The sequence below is a fragment of the Pavona decussata genome, unplaced genomic scaffold (assembly GCF_977016875.1).
Source record: "Pavona decussata unplaced genomic scaffold, jaPavDecu1.1 SCAFFOLD_69, whole genome shotgun sequence".
Lineage (NCBI taxonomy): Eukaryota > Metazoa > Cnidaria > Anthozoa > Scleractinia > Agariciidae > Pavona > Pavona decussata.
This window is the reverse complement of record NW_028145488.1, coordinates 277,723-291,956: the sequence shown is the minus strand read 5'-3', so window position 1 is coordinate 291,956 and position 14,234 is coordinate 277,723. Positions and strand designations below refer to the sequence as shown.

Genomic DNA, 14,234 nt, shown 5'->3' with positions numbered 1-14,234 from the left:
TAGTGTTGTTGGTTATTGCGATATACTAATTTGTAACGCTGTAATTATAAGTAATAGGAATAAAACAAAGAAGTAAGTAAGAACTGATAATAGTGTAAGTTATTGCATTGTATTGTAGCGTAAGCGCATCCTTTGTAGACCGTATGTTAGTTTTGCATGGTAACGTGTAAGTATTGTATTGCATTGTATTTTATTGTAAGTAGAGTAAACGTCGTATTGTAAATAGGGTAGGAACAATGTAAGTAACTATGTGTTTTTGATTAATTTAATAAAAAAAATGAAAAAAAAAAAGCTGTGTTGGGCTCTTGATTGAAAACCGCGCAGCAGGGGGGTGGGAGGGTAACTTTTTGTAGCTTTGTCAATCTCCTTAGCGATGGCGATTTCTTCCTTTGAACCCAGGAGTTTAAGAAGGACTCGTTGAAGCACTGGATTCTCAGCAAGACCTCTGGTTTGTCTAAGGGACTGTGCAATAATTATCAGGAGGGGGGGCTGAAAAACGAGAGGGGGGGGGGGCATTACCTAAAATTGCTGCCAAGATAGGGGGGCTCAAAGTAAAATCACTCATTTTGACAGAGTGGGGGCCTTAAGTTTTATTCGAAATGTAAATAAAGTTAAACAGAGAAGAGAAGATCATACAGTTTCTTGCCAAATATCTCGTTCAGTGGAGAAAGGCATCTGCTGATAAACGTAAAAAGATGTGCGGAAATGCTATGTGCTTGAAGCTTCAGAAGCTTAAGGACGGTCATGTACGACAAGGGCAATACTTCTTAGAATACCTGAAGTTTGCTTGTGAGCCCACATGTAATTCGTGTGAAAAGGAAGGGTGGACAGCTGGTGTCCCTGCAAATTGGTTTCCCGTTCCTGATCTTAGTGACACAGCAGCCTTACCACGCGGGTATATTCCATCCAATGTGACCAGTCTGAGTGAAGAAATCGATCGACAACTTCCAAGTGTGCAAGTCAAGAAGTTAGTCGATTCTGGTATGTTAACCTCTTCCAGCGCCAACGAACTGCAGGAGGTGTGTGAGAAGTTGATGGTTGATGAAATCACTCTCAAACGTTTTGTTCAACACCGTGAGTTTATTGCATTGAAAGCTCAAAAAAGGGAAGCTGAGCGCAATACCCTTCCAGACATTAACTGGAAAGAAGAAAATGAAGTCAAATCCCTCACAGCAAGACAAATTAAGATCTACCTTGAGCAGAACAATCTTCCTGTATCTGGAAACCAAGCCGTGCTGATAGCACGTGCTCTTGAATTCTCGCAAACTGGAACACGAAACAACGAAAGAATTAGTGCCAATGACAGTGACACAGAACTCCTATCCAGTGATTCCGAATGCGACTCTGATTCTCACACAAGCACTTCCGAAAACAACTCTGAGTTGGATTCAGATGACTCCGAAACGGATGGCTTTGTTCAACACTCATATGAGGTATTATTTGTTCCAGACGACGACATCCAACAAGTAAGCGTACGCTTACAGTAGCATGACAATATAAAAGGTATGTACTTAAAGGCATCTATGGTAATGGTGGCGGCGAGGAGTGAGTGTGTGTGTGTGTGTTGGTGGGGGAGGGGGGGGGGGGTGCGACGTTATTTTTAACATAACAGAGGGGGGCTTAGAACTAATTTTTTAGTTTTGGAGGGGGGGTACTGTCTATGTTTTTGCTAGATAACTCTGGTTTTTCAGCCCCCCCCCCTCCTGATAATTATTGCCCAGTCCCTAAGGATAGCGTTGTAGCGCAAGATGTCGGCATCAGCATTCTCTCTGGCAGTGTCTACTAAATGTTCAAGGGCGGCCATGGTGGTGTGCGCATCAAACGCCCCCGGGGGAAAAACAAAAGCCTACTAAAATGTGCGCAATGAAAATACCAGCGAAAAGAGCGTTGGACCGACGCTAAAAGTGCCAACGTAAACAAGTTTAAACCAAAAAATAACGCAACAAAAAGCCCAAGAAAACTAATTAAAACCAAATATACGTATAGCACACAACAACTACTAATTGAATTGCACATAGAAAGGGGATATGAAAAGCTCACGGAAATAAATTTAAATGGAATATACGTTGCACAGACGCAGGAAGCGCCAACGTAAATGACTAGGAACTAATTAAATCACACATTGCACAGGGCTAAAAAACGCTAACGAAAATAAACTAGCCAAATATACGTTGCACAACCGCAAAATAGTAAACAAGAACGGATTTACTGGATATATGTAGCAGACGTTGCAAAGACGTAAAAAAAGCGCCAACGCAAATCGAAAGACCAAATATACGTTGCACAGACGTTGTAACGAAAAAACGCCAACGTAAACAAATTCTTACGAAATATTCCTTGCACAGACGCGAAAAGCGCCAACGTAAACTAATAACCAAATATACGTTGCACAGACGTTGTAAACGCCAACGTAAAGCAAGTTTTTAGGAAATATGCGTTGCACAGACGCGAAAAACGCCAACGTAAACTAATAACCAAATATACGTTGCACAGACGACAATGCGCCAACGTAAACGAATAGAGCTAAATATACGTTGCACCGACGTAGGAAAACGCCAACGGAAACAGGTTCTTACGAAAAATACGTTTGACAGAAGCGAAAAGCGCCAATGTAAACAAATAAACCAAATATACTAGTAGAGACAAAAATTGTCTCATTGTCAAAGAAACTGTGTCTTGTGGTTTCGATCGCATCGCCAGGTTCGTTTCGGTTCAGTGAACGACCTCTTGCGCGCGCAAGCGGATGTGAAAAATTACTTCCGGTGTTTTTAAGAATAGCGCTAAAAAGGCCACATAATAAATAACTTATCAACCTCGTCCGTTCGGTCATCACAGGGAAATCTCAGACCTCGGCCTTGATGTATTGACCTTGCTATCGCTCGGTCAATACATCAAGGCCTCGGTCTGAGATTTCCCTGTAATGACCGAACGGACGAGGTTAATAAGTGGTATTTACTGGCGCACGAGATCAGAGGCTTGGGTGCAAGTGACGTTATCAGAACAAGACGGAAGATTTGTTTCACTTTACATATCAGAGTTACTTTACAAGCTGAAAATGTATCAAGAAGTTGAAATACCCAAGAAAGGAAAGCACTCAATGAGTCAGGATTTGCCCGTACCTTTTGTTTTTCTTTTATTGTTATCAATTTGCCGGGGCTTCGGATTTTCTGCGTTTTCAGCGATGGGACAGAATACATATTTTAAGGATACATGTGAATCTTAAGAATTATGTCCAATAAACAAAAGAATTGAAAGGAAATCTCTTTCACGAAGTAACTATTACAAACCGAATTTATGACAACAAGTACGAAAGGCACGAGAATTCCACTTTCCTTTTTTCGTAAGTCCATTGTCGTGACTTTCCAATCCTGCAAATCAGATCACTTCCATATTTGGAAAACGAAGCTCAATCTGGGAAAAAAACCTTCCTTCAAAGCGTGCATTCCGAGAAGGAGGAAGCGAAGAAGGTTTTCCTCTACCTTCTCGTGTTAAAACATAATTTACTCGTACTTTTGCTATTAATATTGCAATCATGGGGTGAGAAAACCTTTTTTTTTTTTACCGAGATTGTTAACATGTAGCGAGCGCATCAACTTCATGGAGCTTAACTGTGGGCAAACTTTCTCCGTGGATCGTGAAGCTGATCGTTTGGTGCATTTGTCGAAGGTAGGCGTACGACAAAATGGATATAGCGTGTATAGTTTGCTTTCTTTAGCCTCGTTTTTAACTTTCAAACAACCGTCGATTCAATATCCACTTTAATCTATGAATGAAGATGGGTCTGATTGTTGCTTGAAATTGATGATCTAAACTTACTATTGACTTGATAACGAACACGTTTTATGTTGCTATTATTTGCTTCTCTGGGTTAAGTTTAACTTGATCGACGTGTCTGCGTGGCTCTGATACTTAAATGAGGTTAGCGTTGAATTAACAAATAAAGAAGCCTCGACTGTGCTCTGTTAATTCTGTTGTAAAACACGCGCAGGAAGCGGCTAGAGTACGAAAGAAGTGTAGGGGGAAACACGAGACGTAGTCGAGTGTTTCTCCCTACTTCTTGAGTGCTTTAGCCACTTCCTAAGTGCTTTACAACAGAACAGAGCACAGTCGAGGCTTCTCTATTTGTTTTATGATGTTTTGTGAATTTGTTTTATGAAAAATTCTTCTATTTCCCCCTGCATTCACCCTCATTTTCAAAACGAACTTAATTTTCGGAACGAACAGATGTGGCGTCAGCGTGCATCTGTACTCTGATAAGGCACGCTAAAATAAGCCAATCACAATCCTTGTTAGAATTATTACGCGTGATGCCCTGAGGGCAGCGCGTGTCTTAAAATGGGCTCGACATCTTCGTCGTCATATTTTTTTTTTTCATGGTAGCCTGAAATCTGCATCTTTCAATTATTAACTCGTTTTGCATTTATCAAATTCAGTTTTCTCCTGGAGGGGATATTTTTGTCTGCTATTGTCCTTATTGTCTTAAACAAAAACGGTCCAATCAGAATACAATATCTTAGTGTATTTACTGGAGTTAATTACTATAGTGCTCGTCACGTCCCAGTGATCTCTCGGTGGAACTGAAAAGGCTTCTTTATTGACGTGGCCATATTGTTGTAATGTCTTAGATTCAAATGTGTGGTTTTCAAAAAGAAAATTAACCCTTTTGAAGCAGTAAATTGAAAGAATAACTTCTAAGAAGCACTCGTCAGTTAAAACGGTGGAAAATGGACAGCTCGCAGCGAAGAAATTGGCATTGACTCAGGCCAGATCGTGTTCTGCAATATGGACAGGCGTAGGCTTAAAACATGACCTCTGCTGCAGGCTTTGTCGAACTGATGCCTAAACAGAAATCTACTCCATAAAAAAAAATAAAGGTTTGTTTGTCAATTTCCACTTAAAGTTTTCGTGTTCATTTAGGAATTCAAGGCTTTTTGTCTACAGTCTTTAATTTTTGTCTTCCACAATAATACTGTCTTCTGTCCAGCTTAACCCTTTCACTGCCACAAGGAACGTACTGAGTACGTCCTGTATCAGATTACTCATATGCTATGAGGACGTACTCAGTACGTCCTAAGTTACAGTGCTTGTATGAATAATACGGCACATAGTAAAAACAATCAAACTGCATATAAATAAACTTATGAGGGCCTGGTAAAGACTCGTACATTTGGTAACAGAAACATGACCAAAAAACCTACAAGATTTGTTTTTCTTGTCAACTGCAAATTATCGGCCATCTTGGATTTCCACGTGTGGTTTTTGGGTGAATTTTGTGATTACTTCATCCTTTTTTCGCTTGAAACTTACAAACAATGAGTGGATACACAGCTGACGATGTTCTAGAGAGGCTTTGGAACGATTCTGCTGATCCGTAAGACATTTTTGGCAATGAATTTGACGGAGAAAGTGATGAAGATTATCGCGACGAGTATGGCCCGCAGCAAAAGGGTTAGGTGAGTCAGATACAGTGTGTAATATGTCCTGGGTCATGACGTTTATCGAAAGCTATTTCCAGTGTGCGAATAGATAAATAGGAAATATAAATAGCACATGAGTCACCCTGTCATGACGTTTTCAGAACAAAATTCCTGGTATTTTCTCGAGTACCGTAACGCAATATTTCAATTGCGAAGTGAGGATAGCTTTAAAAATCTGCAAAGCGTACAACAGAAATAAATCATGCAGAGCATCATAGGAAATATAAATAGCGCGTGAGTCACCCTGTCATGACGTTTTCAGAACAAAATTCCCGGTATTTTCTTGAGTACCCTAACGCAATATTTCAATTGCAAAGGGAGGATAGCTTTAAAAATCTGCAAAGCGTACAACAGAAATAAATCATGCACAGGATCATGCGTAAATGCCAGTATAGGCATCTTGTTGGTTGAAAAAAACGAAAGCTGTCAACATGTCAAAGCATCAAAGTTCACAAACTAAAATACCGTAGCTTAGTTCGAATGTCGGACGAGTTTTCAGTTCAAAAATCAGGATCGAAAAGTAAAGTGTTTAATGAAATCTGGCTGAATTTTTCACGTTATTAACATGACAATTGGAAAACAAACTGCTTAAAGCTTGTGGCTGGTATTTAGCAAACTGCTGCGTGGTGGTTTGTGAATGGAAAACTTGAGTAGACTTCACGGGAGCAAGAGGATTGCTAGAACTGGCGACAGCGTTGGAAAAAGTGGGTTCCTGTGACAGCTGTGGCCTTCCACTCAGTGCACCGGAAAGGATATCTGAACAAGCTCTCAGTTGTTGACTCGTATGGCACGTTTTTAGTGTCAAAATTCAAACTACCAATTCAAATATTCGATCCTTCAATTCAAACCTGCAATTGTTCGGTTCAAACATTCGATCCTTCAATTCAAATCTGCAATTGTTCGGTTCAAACTTTCGATCCTTCAATACAAACATTCAATCCTTCAGTGCAAAAATGGAACGGGTCAATTCAAACATTCCATCATTCAATCCAAATATGGAATTGTGTGTTTCAAACATTCGATTCTTCAATCCAAACACCCTTTTCTTCAATCCAGAAATGCCATTCTTCAAGTTAAACATGCATCCATTGTATTGCCTGGCCTATCATTCAGTTCAAGCATGCATTTCGTCGATTCAAACATGCCATTTTTCAATTCAAACATTTGATCATTCAATCCAAACGTGTATTTCTTCAATCAAATCCTGAAACTCAAACACTACACCATAAATTCCGCGTTCAATTTCGATAGAAAATGCTGAAATCCTGCTGTTGAAACATTCTGCACTTTAATTTTAAGATATGAAATCCAGATTATAAACTCAAACATAGTCTCACAATGTAGTTGTGCAGTGGCTCGATTCAAACATTCACTTCGGCGATTCAAACATTCAGCTCAGCAGTCCAAACTTTCAGTTCCTCTCCAGTAGTCTGGAACCGAGGGAACTCTGTAAAACAAGGATACGGACGGGCGGATGCGGACGGCGGATCAAATTTATTGGTTAATTGTCACCCTCTAAGAAATGCTAGCTTTGGCTTTTTTTTAAATTTTTTTTTTCTTTTAATTTGAATTGATTTTATATTTTATTGTCAGTCAAACAGCGAAAACGCTATGGGATGTTTCTTCTCGTTTTTCAACCAAATCAGTCTGAGTTTGCAGTGGAACTCGGTACATTAGTCGACACACCATCCGGAAAAACAACAAGTTCACATTATTCATGAACATTTACAGGATAATCTGATTAACAGGTAAAGTACTGTACGAGCTTTTGTTAGGCATTAAAGATTGGAAATCGTGGTTATTGTTCAAACAGGCAGATCGATACAAGTTATTAAAAAATTATTTTAAGATGTCCAAAGATTTCCCGGCGTAGGATTTCTGAACGTGTCATTTTCTTCCCTTTAAATTTGTACACAAGCGAAATTTTCCTTGCAATATGGGGGCTTTTTTTGATCGGGGGTTGCGTCTTTTCGGTTTTGATATTCATTGCGGATTTTGGTTTTTCTCATCTTGGAACATTCAGATTATTTTATCTGACAGAAAAACATGTTTTTTTCGGTCAGTTTCTGGTTTTCCTCCTATTGCCTCGGCGGCGGCCTTCAGTCCCCAGTCAGGTCAGGGGTCGTCTTCTCCGTGAACTTGGTACAGTCGAACCTTGATTATCCGGACTCGTTGGAACTTGAATAAAATGTCCGGATAATCGAAAATATGAATATTAATGAGACAGGAATGTAAAAAAAATGTAATAAAGAAAGCAGAATTTGTCTAACCAACCGGTTGATGCTTTGAAGCTTTCGTGATTGGTCGAACCAGGCCCCAGTTGTTCAAAGAGTGGATAACTTTATCCACCGGATAAGTCGCTATCCAGCGGAGCAAATGTACTCCAACTACCGGTAACGCCTTTTGGCAAGTTTTCCACACAATCCCATACTTAAATTTGACATATGTTTCTACTCTATCCATGAATTATAGGGCTATTGGGAAAATCTTGCACGCATTTCATCTGCTGGATAGCAACCTATCCAGTGAATAAAACTATCCGCTCTTTGAACAACTGGGGCCAGGCGTATAAGGTTTTGTCCAATTGCTCTGACACGTTCCCAAGTCTGACGCAGGGAAGTCTTTGGACATCTTAAAATCATTTTTTAATAACTTGTATCGATCTGTCTGTTCGAACAATAACCACGATTTCCAATCTATAATACCTAACAAGAGCTTGACAGTACTTTACCCGTTAATCAGATTATCCTGTGAATGTGCATGAATGTGAACGTGTTGTTTTGCCGGATGGTGTGTCGTACTTATGTACGGAGTTCCACTGCAAACTCAGACTGATTTGGTTAAAAAACGAGAAGAAACATTCCACAGCGTTTTCGCTGTTTGACTGACAATAAGATATAAAATATTTCAAATTAAAAAAAATAAAAATAAAATTTAAAAAAAGCCAAAGCTAGCATTTCTTAGAAGGTGACAATTAACCAATAAATTTAACCGTATCAACATCCTATTTTCTTCCACTTCTTCTTTTTTTTTTTTTTTTTTTTTTAAAGCCCCATCCGCCGTCCGCATCCGCCCGTCTGTATCCTTGTTTTACAGAGTCCCCTCGGTTCCAGACTACTGGAGAGGAACTGAAAGTTTGGACTGCTGAGCTGAATGTTTGAATCGCCGAAGTGAATGTTTGAATCGAGCCACTGCACAACTACATTGTGAGACTATGTTTGAGTTTATAATCTGGATTTCATATCTTAAAATTAAAGTGCAGAATGTTTCAACAGCAGGATTTCAGCATTTTCTATCGAAATTGAACGCGGAATTTATGGTGTAGTGTTTGAGTTTCAGGATGTGATTGAAGAAATACACGTTTGGATTGAATGATCAAATGTTTGAATTGAAAAATGGCATGTTTGAATCGACGAAATGCATGCTTGAACTGAATGATAGGCCAGGCAATACAATGAATGCATGTTTAACTTGAAGAATGGCATTTCTGGATTGAAGAAAAGGGTGTTTGGATTGAAGAATCGAATGTTTGAAACAAACAATTCCATATTTGGATTGAATGATGGAATGTTTGAATCGACCCATTCCATATTTGCACTGAAGGATTGAATGTTTGTATTGAAGGATCGAAAGTTTGAACCGAACAATTGCAGATTTGAATTGAAGGATCGAATGTTTGAATTGAAAGATTGAATGTTTGAATTGAAGGATCGAATATTTGAATTGATAGTTTGAATTTTGACACTAAAAACGCGCCATAGACTCGAAGGGCGAGCGTAATTTTTGAGGCTTGCTTCACTGTGATGACCGGAGATGGCCATGATGTGCCGCTATGGAACTTGCGCGTCGGACCACAGCGTGATTGCAGTTGCTTTGACACTGTGATTGGTGTAAATTCTTGACAGAGACGCCAGTTTGGAAATTTCCTTCATCATTCCTGCAAGTCGGTTGACCCCCAGAGGTTTGTTGTTATACCAGACTTGCATGATCTTCTTGTGTCACGGCTTGTTTTGGGTACTGGAAGATTGCTTTGCAGTGGGGGTTTAACTTTTGGAGATAGACCTTTAGGCAGTTGAGGCTGTCAAAAAGTTGATCTTCTGATGTTGAATACATCCTAGCCTCCTTTTCCATACCACTGGTGTCGTCAATTCCCCCTGGGTGGTTCTTTTTGGCCTCGTCGTGGGTCATTGAAACATATTCGCGCTCGCTCTGGTCCATCAAGAACTGGAAACTTTGTTTTGTTAGTTCTCATTGACCTTCGCGTCCGCGACGACACCAGTACAGGTTAATGTGAAACCAGAAATTCCGCAGAAGACCCCAAGGATTGTCTCCCCGGATTGCATTGGAGGATTTCAACTTTTGAAGGTCTGCGTCTCCAATGGGAGGTTTGTGTTTGGTATTTTCTTTGTTTTCGCACTTGTTTAACTTTGTCTGACTTTGTAGGAGGTTGTTTGAGGCTTGAAATTCGATTCCTTTTGTAATGGAAATTCCTCTGTTAAGTGGCGGATTGTTGAGGTATCTTTCTATTGCATTTCGAATTCCAAGAAGGGATGACCTGGAGTACAATTCACCATCTTTTGTGCGAGCTTCAGCGTAGAACTGGCAAAGGTAGTTGTCATTAGCTCTTTGTTGTTCATTTCGTGAAGCCGGTCCTCGCGATTTTTCTTTCACAGCACCAAGCTATTATAAAACGTCAGAAGAAAAAAAAATACTTGTTTATGAGATAGGTCTTTGAGGAAAGTGTTAAGTTCTTGTATATATGTGTGTATTTGCTAGCTAATATTAAACTTAAGCTTAATTGTTAAAATTTTCTAATTTTTATTTTTAGCACGAAAGTATAGCTGTTCAAGTATTTGCCGTATTTCAGTTTTTAACACTGTACTTAAGCTTATGACATTTTTACAGCTTACCTTCAAAAACTCGGACTGCCCATTTTGTGTTATCTTTGGTGTTTTTTGTCTCTCCTCTCGTTATAATTTCGTCAATTTCGGCACTTACATGCATGTTTGCAAATTTTTGCTTGTTTATGTCGCTAATTGGCTCTGTGTTTCCATCGGTAACTTCTTTGGAAACTTCACTTTCAATAACTGGGAAACTTGTACTGGCACTCACAGGATGGTTTACATCTATTGAAGGTAAGAGCCCGTTTTCGTTTTCCAGGCCATACAAGACGTCTGAGTCAAAACAAAACCCGAGAGAGACGTCGGGGAATTGGTCGGCCATTTTACAAATGGGCCGATGGCGTGTCACTGTTGCTCTGTGCATCTGTACTCTGATAAAGCATGCTGTTTCAACCAATCAGGGCGCGCGTTATATCAAAACTTTATTATAAAAGTACATATGAGACACGCTTACTGAAATGTCTCCGAAGAAAGTGTTCTTGACGTCACAGTTATCACAGAATGCTAACATTAACTTCAAGTCTCCGTTTCTATCAAAATAAATGTTTTGGGGTAAGCTGATGAAAAGATCAAACATTTCCTCTTGGTTTGTAATTTTTGATGACGCAGATACAGACACCACCCTGATCTCGACACGCATGGCTAAGCTTCTTACTATAAATAACCAAGGGTTAGGAAGTGCGGGCTAGTAAGAACACTTTTGAGTCGAGGGATTTTTGATGAAACTTTTGTTAAGCATTGAAATTGGTTGGCCATCGCATTTGGTAGTTATCATCAAAAAACCTGCATGTCTCAACATTCAGTAGTGCTGGCAAAAAAAATAATGATTTATAATTAAACATCAAGCTTTTGTTTGTGATAAGGTTACTGGGATTATTTTTCCGTGCTAGTTTAAGTTTAGGCTGAAGCATAATTTGGGTGATTTGAGGCAACCAAACTGAGTGTACATTATAAGTGCGGCAAAACTGTGCCCCTGCTTGATTCAATAGTAGGCCAATGTGGGCCAGGAAGCTGTTGCTGTTGGAAAATGTGATTCTCTCTTATCGAGCCAAGAAATGGTTCACTAATTGCTGAAAAGCATGCTAGAAGTCTCCACGTGCTTCGGCGTAAGAGTCGATCGATTGGAAGGTTGCTCTGAATCGAATTTATAAAGCCAAACATGCCAGCACTGCTTAAATAGATGCTTCAAAATGCAAAAGAATGCCTAATATCTTATTCTGTGGCGAAATTGTAGGTACAAGTATGTAAACAACGGAAAGACTTGCCGAGTAAGGCTAAATCCACTGCGAGTAATCCACCTCTTGAACTTTGGAATCCAGTGATATTACTGTTGCACATGTCAAGTCCCATATTTGCTAAATTAGTTTGTCAAGTTTTCGCATGAAGAAATTGTGCAAGTACACGCCCAACCAAAGTCTGATATTTGCCATATTTTTGTGTCGAATCTCAAATGAAGTTTGTCAAAACAAGTTTTCATCGCTTAATTGCTGCTCTTGAGTTTTAAAAAACTGTTCCTTTCCATTTTCAATCTTTTACATGTAAATGTACGTTAACACTCCAATGTTTCGAAACTTTGGCTTTGAAAATCGAGTACACTGACCAACGTGGCGGCCATCTTTTAAAATATTATTGTTCGAGTGGAAATGGATTCTGATTGGTTTACGAGGATTATAATTATCAATCGATTTTGGGAGAACAACTTACTCCAAATTCCAGATATGGAGTGCAAAATAGGTTGCGGGCTCTTCTTGATCCCGCTATTAAAGGCGTGTTGTTTGTATCACAAATAATTATTAGTGTCCAGAGCATTGACAAGTACTTGCAAACAGAGATCTCAAAGGGAGTGGCTGGTCCCTTCCCACAGTAGCTTCTCTGAGAACTGTCATCTCACCAACACATCACCAGCATTAGATGGTCAGTCCTAAGAGACTGTACAACTGAGACTTTGCGGATGGCTTTTTTGAGGGTTTTTCTGTTAATGCATATGGCTACTTCAAAGGGAAATGGTTATCCTAGGCAATTGCTTTGACAAAATTGCTGGAAATTTAGGTTTGAGACAAAAATACAAATCACTAATCAAATGATGGATTTTGTTAACCTCAACACATCTTGTTGCCATGTCACTTTTGGCCACAACCCTAATTAATATTCAGGGGAATACTAACACTACTGTAACTTATCTTTGTTTGTGTTTGTTCTACTCTTGATTTCAGTTTATCTGTCAGTTCAAGTGTTGAAGTGTTCGTTCAAGATGTGCAAATGTTCTTGGAGTATGATTTGGTAAGTTACAACATTGATACCAGCAATTTCTAACTCTTTATATCAGGGTTTGAAATTAACGGTTGTCTGGTTGTCCCGGACAACCAAAGTTATGATAGGGCAACCAAATTGTGCTGAGTGGTTGCCCCTTGGGCACCTCAATCTGCCTTACTTGGCACTAGTCCCTAATAAACACTTGATAAAGTTGAATAAATATAACACCTTGTTGTCTTTGTTGTCTGTTACGAGTAAAGAAGAAACTAAAGGCTACGCACAGTATGGTATGTTTTAAAACCTGTGCTAGCTGTTTGACTGTATTTGTTGCCAGCAAATCATTGTCCCTTTTTAAGGGAAAGCTTAAAAGTTTGTGAATGATCGATACACTTAATCTGATTGTTTAGCTGTTTTGAAATTCGTTTGATATTGTGAAATCATTTTTTAGGTAATTTTATTTTTTATTTCATATTTTTTAATTTGTAGGGGCCCCCTAAAAACCGCCAAGGCGAGTGGGCTCCCTGGATAAATATCATATTATTGTTATTATCATTATTATATCTCTGTTTTAGTGCATCTTGTGGGTTAAAAAAATAAGCTGTTTTATAATTAGTTATTCACTTAACAAGAGTTCTCCCCATCAGAGTCCCTCTTTTGTTTGCTTCTGTCAATCAATTTTTATTTTTATTTTTTTAGTTTCTTATTAGGACTTTCCTGTGCATAATTATAAATCTAAACTAAATTAAAACCACAGTTCTTATCAAATGTTTGAGTTTCTATTTTTTTTTTCAGTTTCAGTAATCAACAAGATTAAAGGCTTCCTGTGATGTCAGGGCTATCAAAGGTATTATCTTTGGCTTTACGGAAACTTGGTTGTCTATTATGATGAACTGTAAGCTTAAATGTTTCTGGATGTGTCATTGAACTCTGGTGGTGTAAAGTAATAATAATTACAACACACAACTTTTTGTCAATCGAAGATGACTTCCTCTCAGGTTGTGGAAACGTCAGTCAAAGTCACCCCAAACAGTCCTTCTCAGGACTACACTCACCCAGATGATCATAATTTATGTACTTATGACAAATTAAAGTTGAATTCAGCTTGTCATAGAAACTAATTTGAATTTCATATATATTAAACAACTTGGCTTGCTTTGTACTATGAAGGAGATTTCATAAAAATGGATTTTGAATAGTAAAGCTATTTTTAATCATGTAGTTTCAATCGAACATACAGTAACTTTTGAGAGAATTACAGGTAAAATGACAGGTAATGGTTGGCATAAGATTACAGGGCTTCAGCCTGCAACAAGTTTATGACTGATCTGTACATGTAGTATTTAGAAACGTTGAAAATCCTTTAGTTTGTTTTTATAATTAACTTACACACTGCAGGGTTTTTATCAGAGCAGGGATGCAGGGACTGTTACTTGCCAATTACATTTGTATATGCTTTGTCCTGGCTATTTTTTGGCTCTATACAAAAGGTTGAGAGCAAATTTACCATGTGGTTCCTGCTATGTTAAACTACAATGCGGGCTAAAAGTGCTGGGACAGTCAACGCTATAGCAGCAAACTTGGCGGTAATTTCCCCCTCCCCCCC

At 38.9% G+C, this 14,234-nt stretch overlaps 1 protein-coding gene across 1 annotated transcript in view; it reads left to right on the top strand.

The window, feature by feature from the left end:
• The first annotated feature begins 3,464 nt into the window (after positions 1 to 3,464).
• LOC146477630 (uncharacterized) overlaps positions 3,465 to 14,234 on the top strand; it is a 45,254-nt gene continuing 34,484 nt past the window's right edge. Inside the window, exons 1-3 of the mRNA XM_085113104.1 lie at positions 3,465 to 3,666; positions 12,592 to 12,658; positions 13,424 to 13,475. Coding sequence (XP_084969230.1) covers positions 13,458 to 13,475 — 18 coding nt within the window. The 5' untranslated portion in view covers positions 3,465 to 3,666; positions 12,592 to 12,658; positions 13,424 to 13,457. The remainder of the gene's footprint in view (positions 3,667 to 12,591; positions 12,659 to 13,423; positions 13,476 to 14,234) is intronic.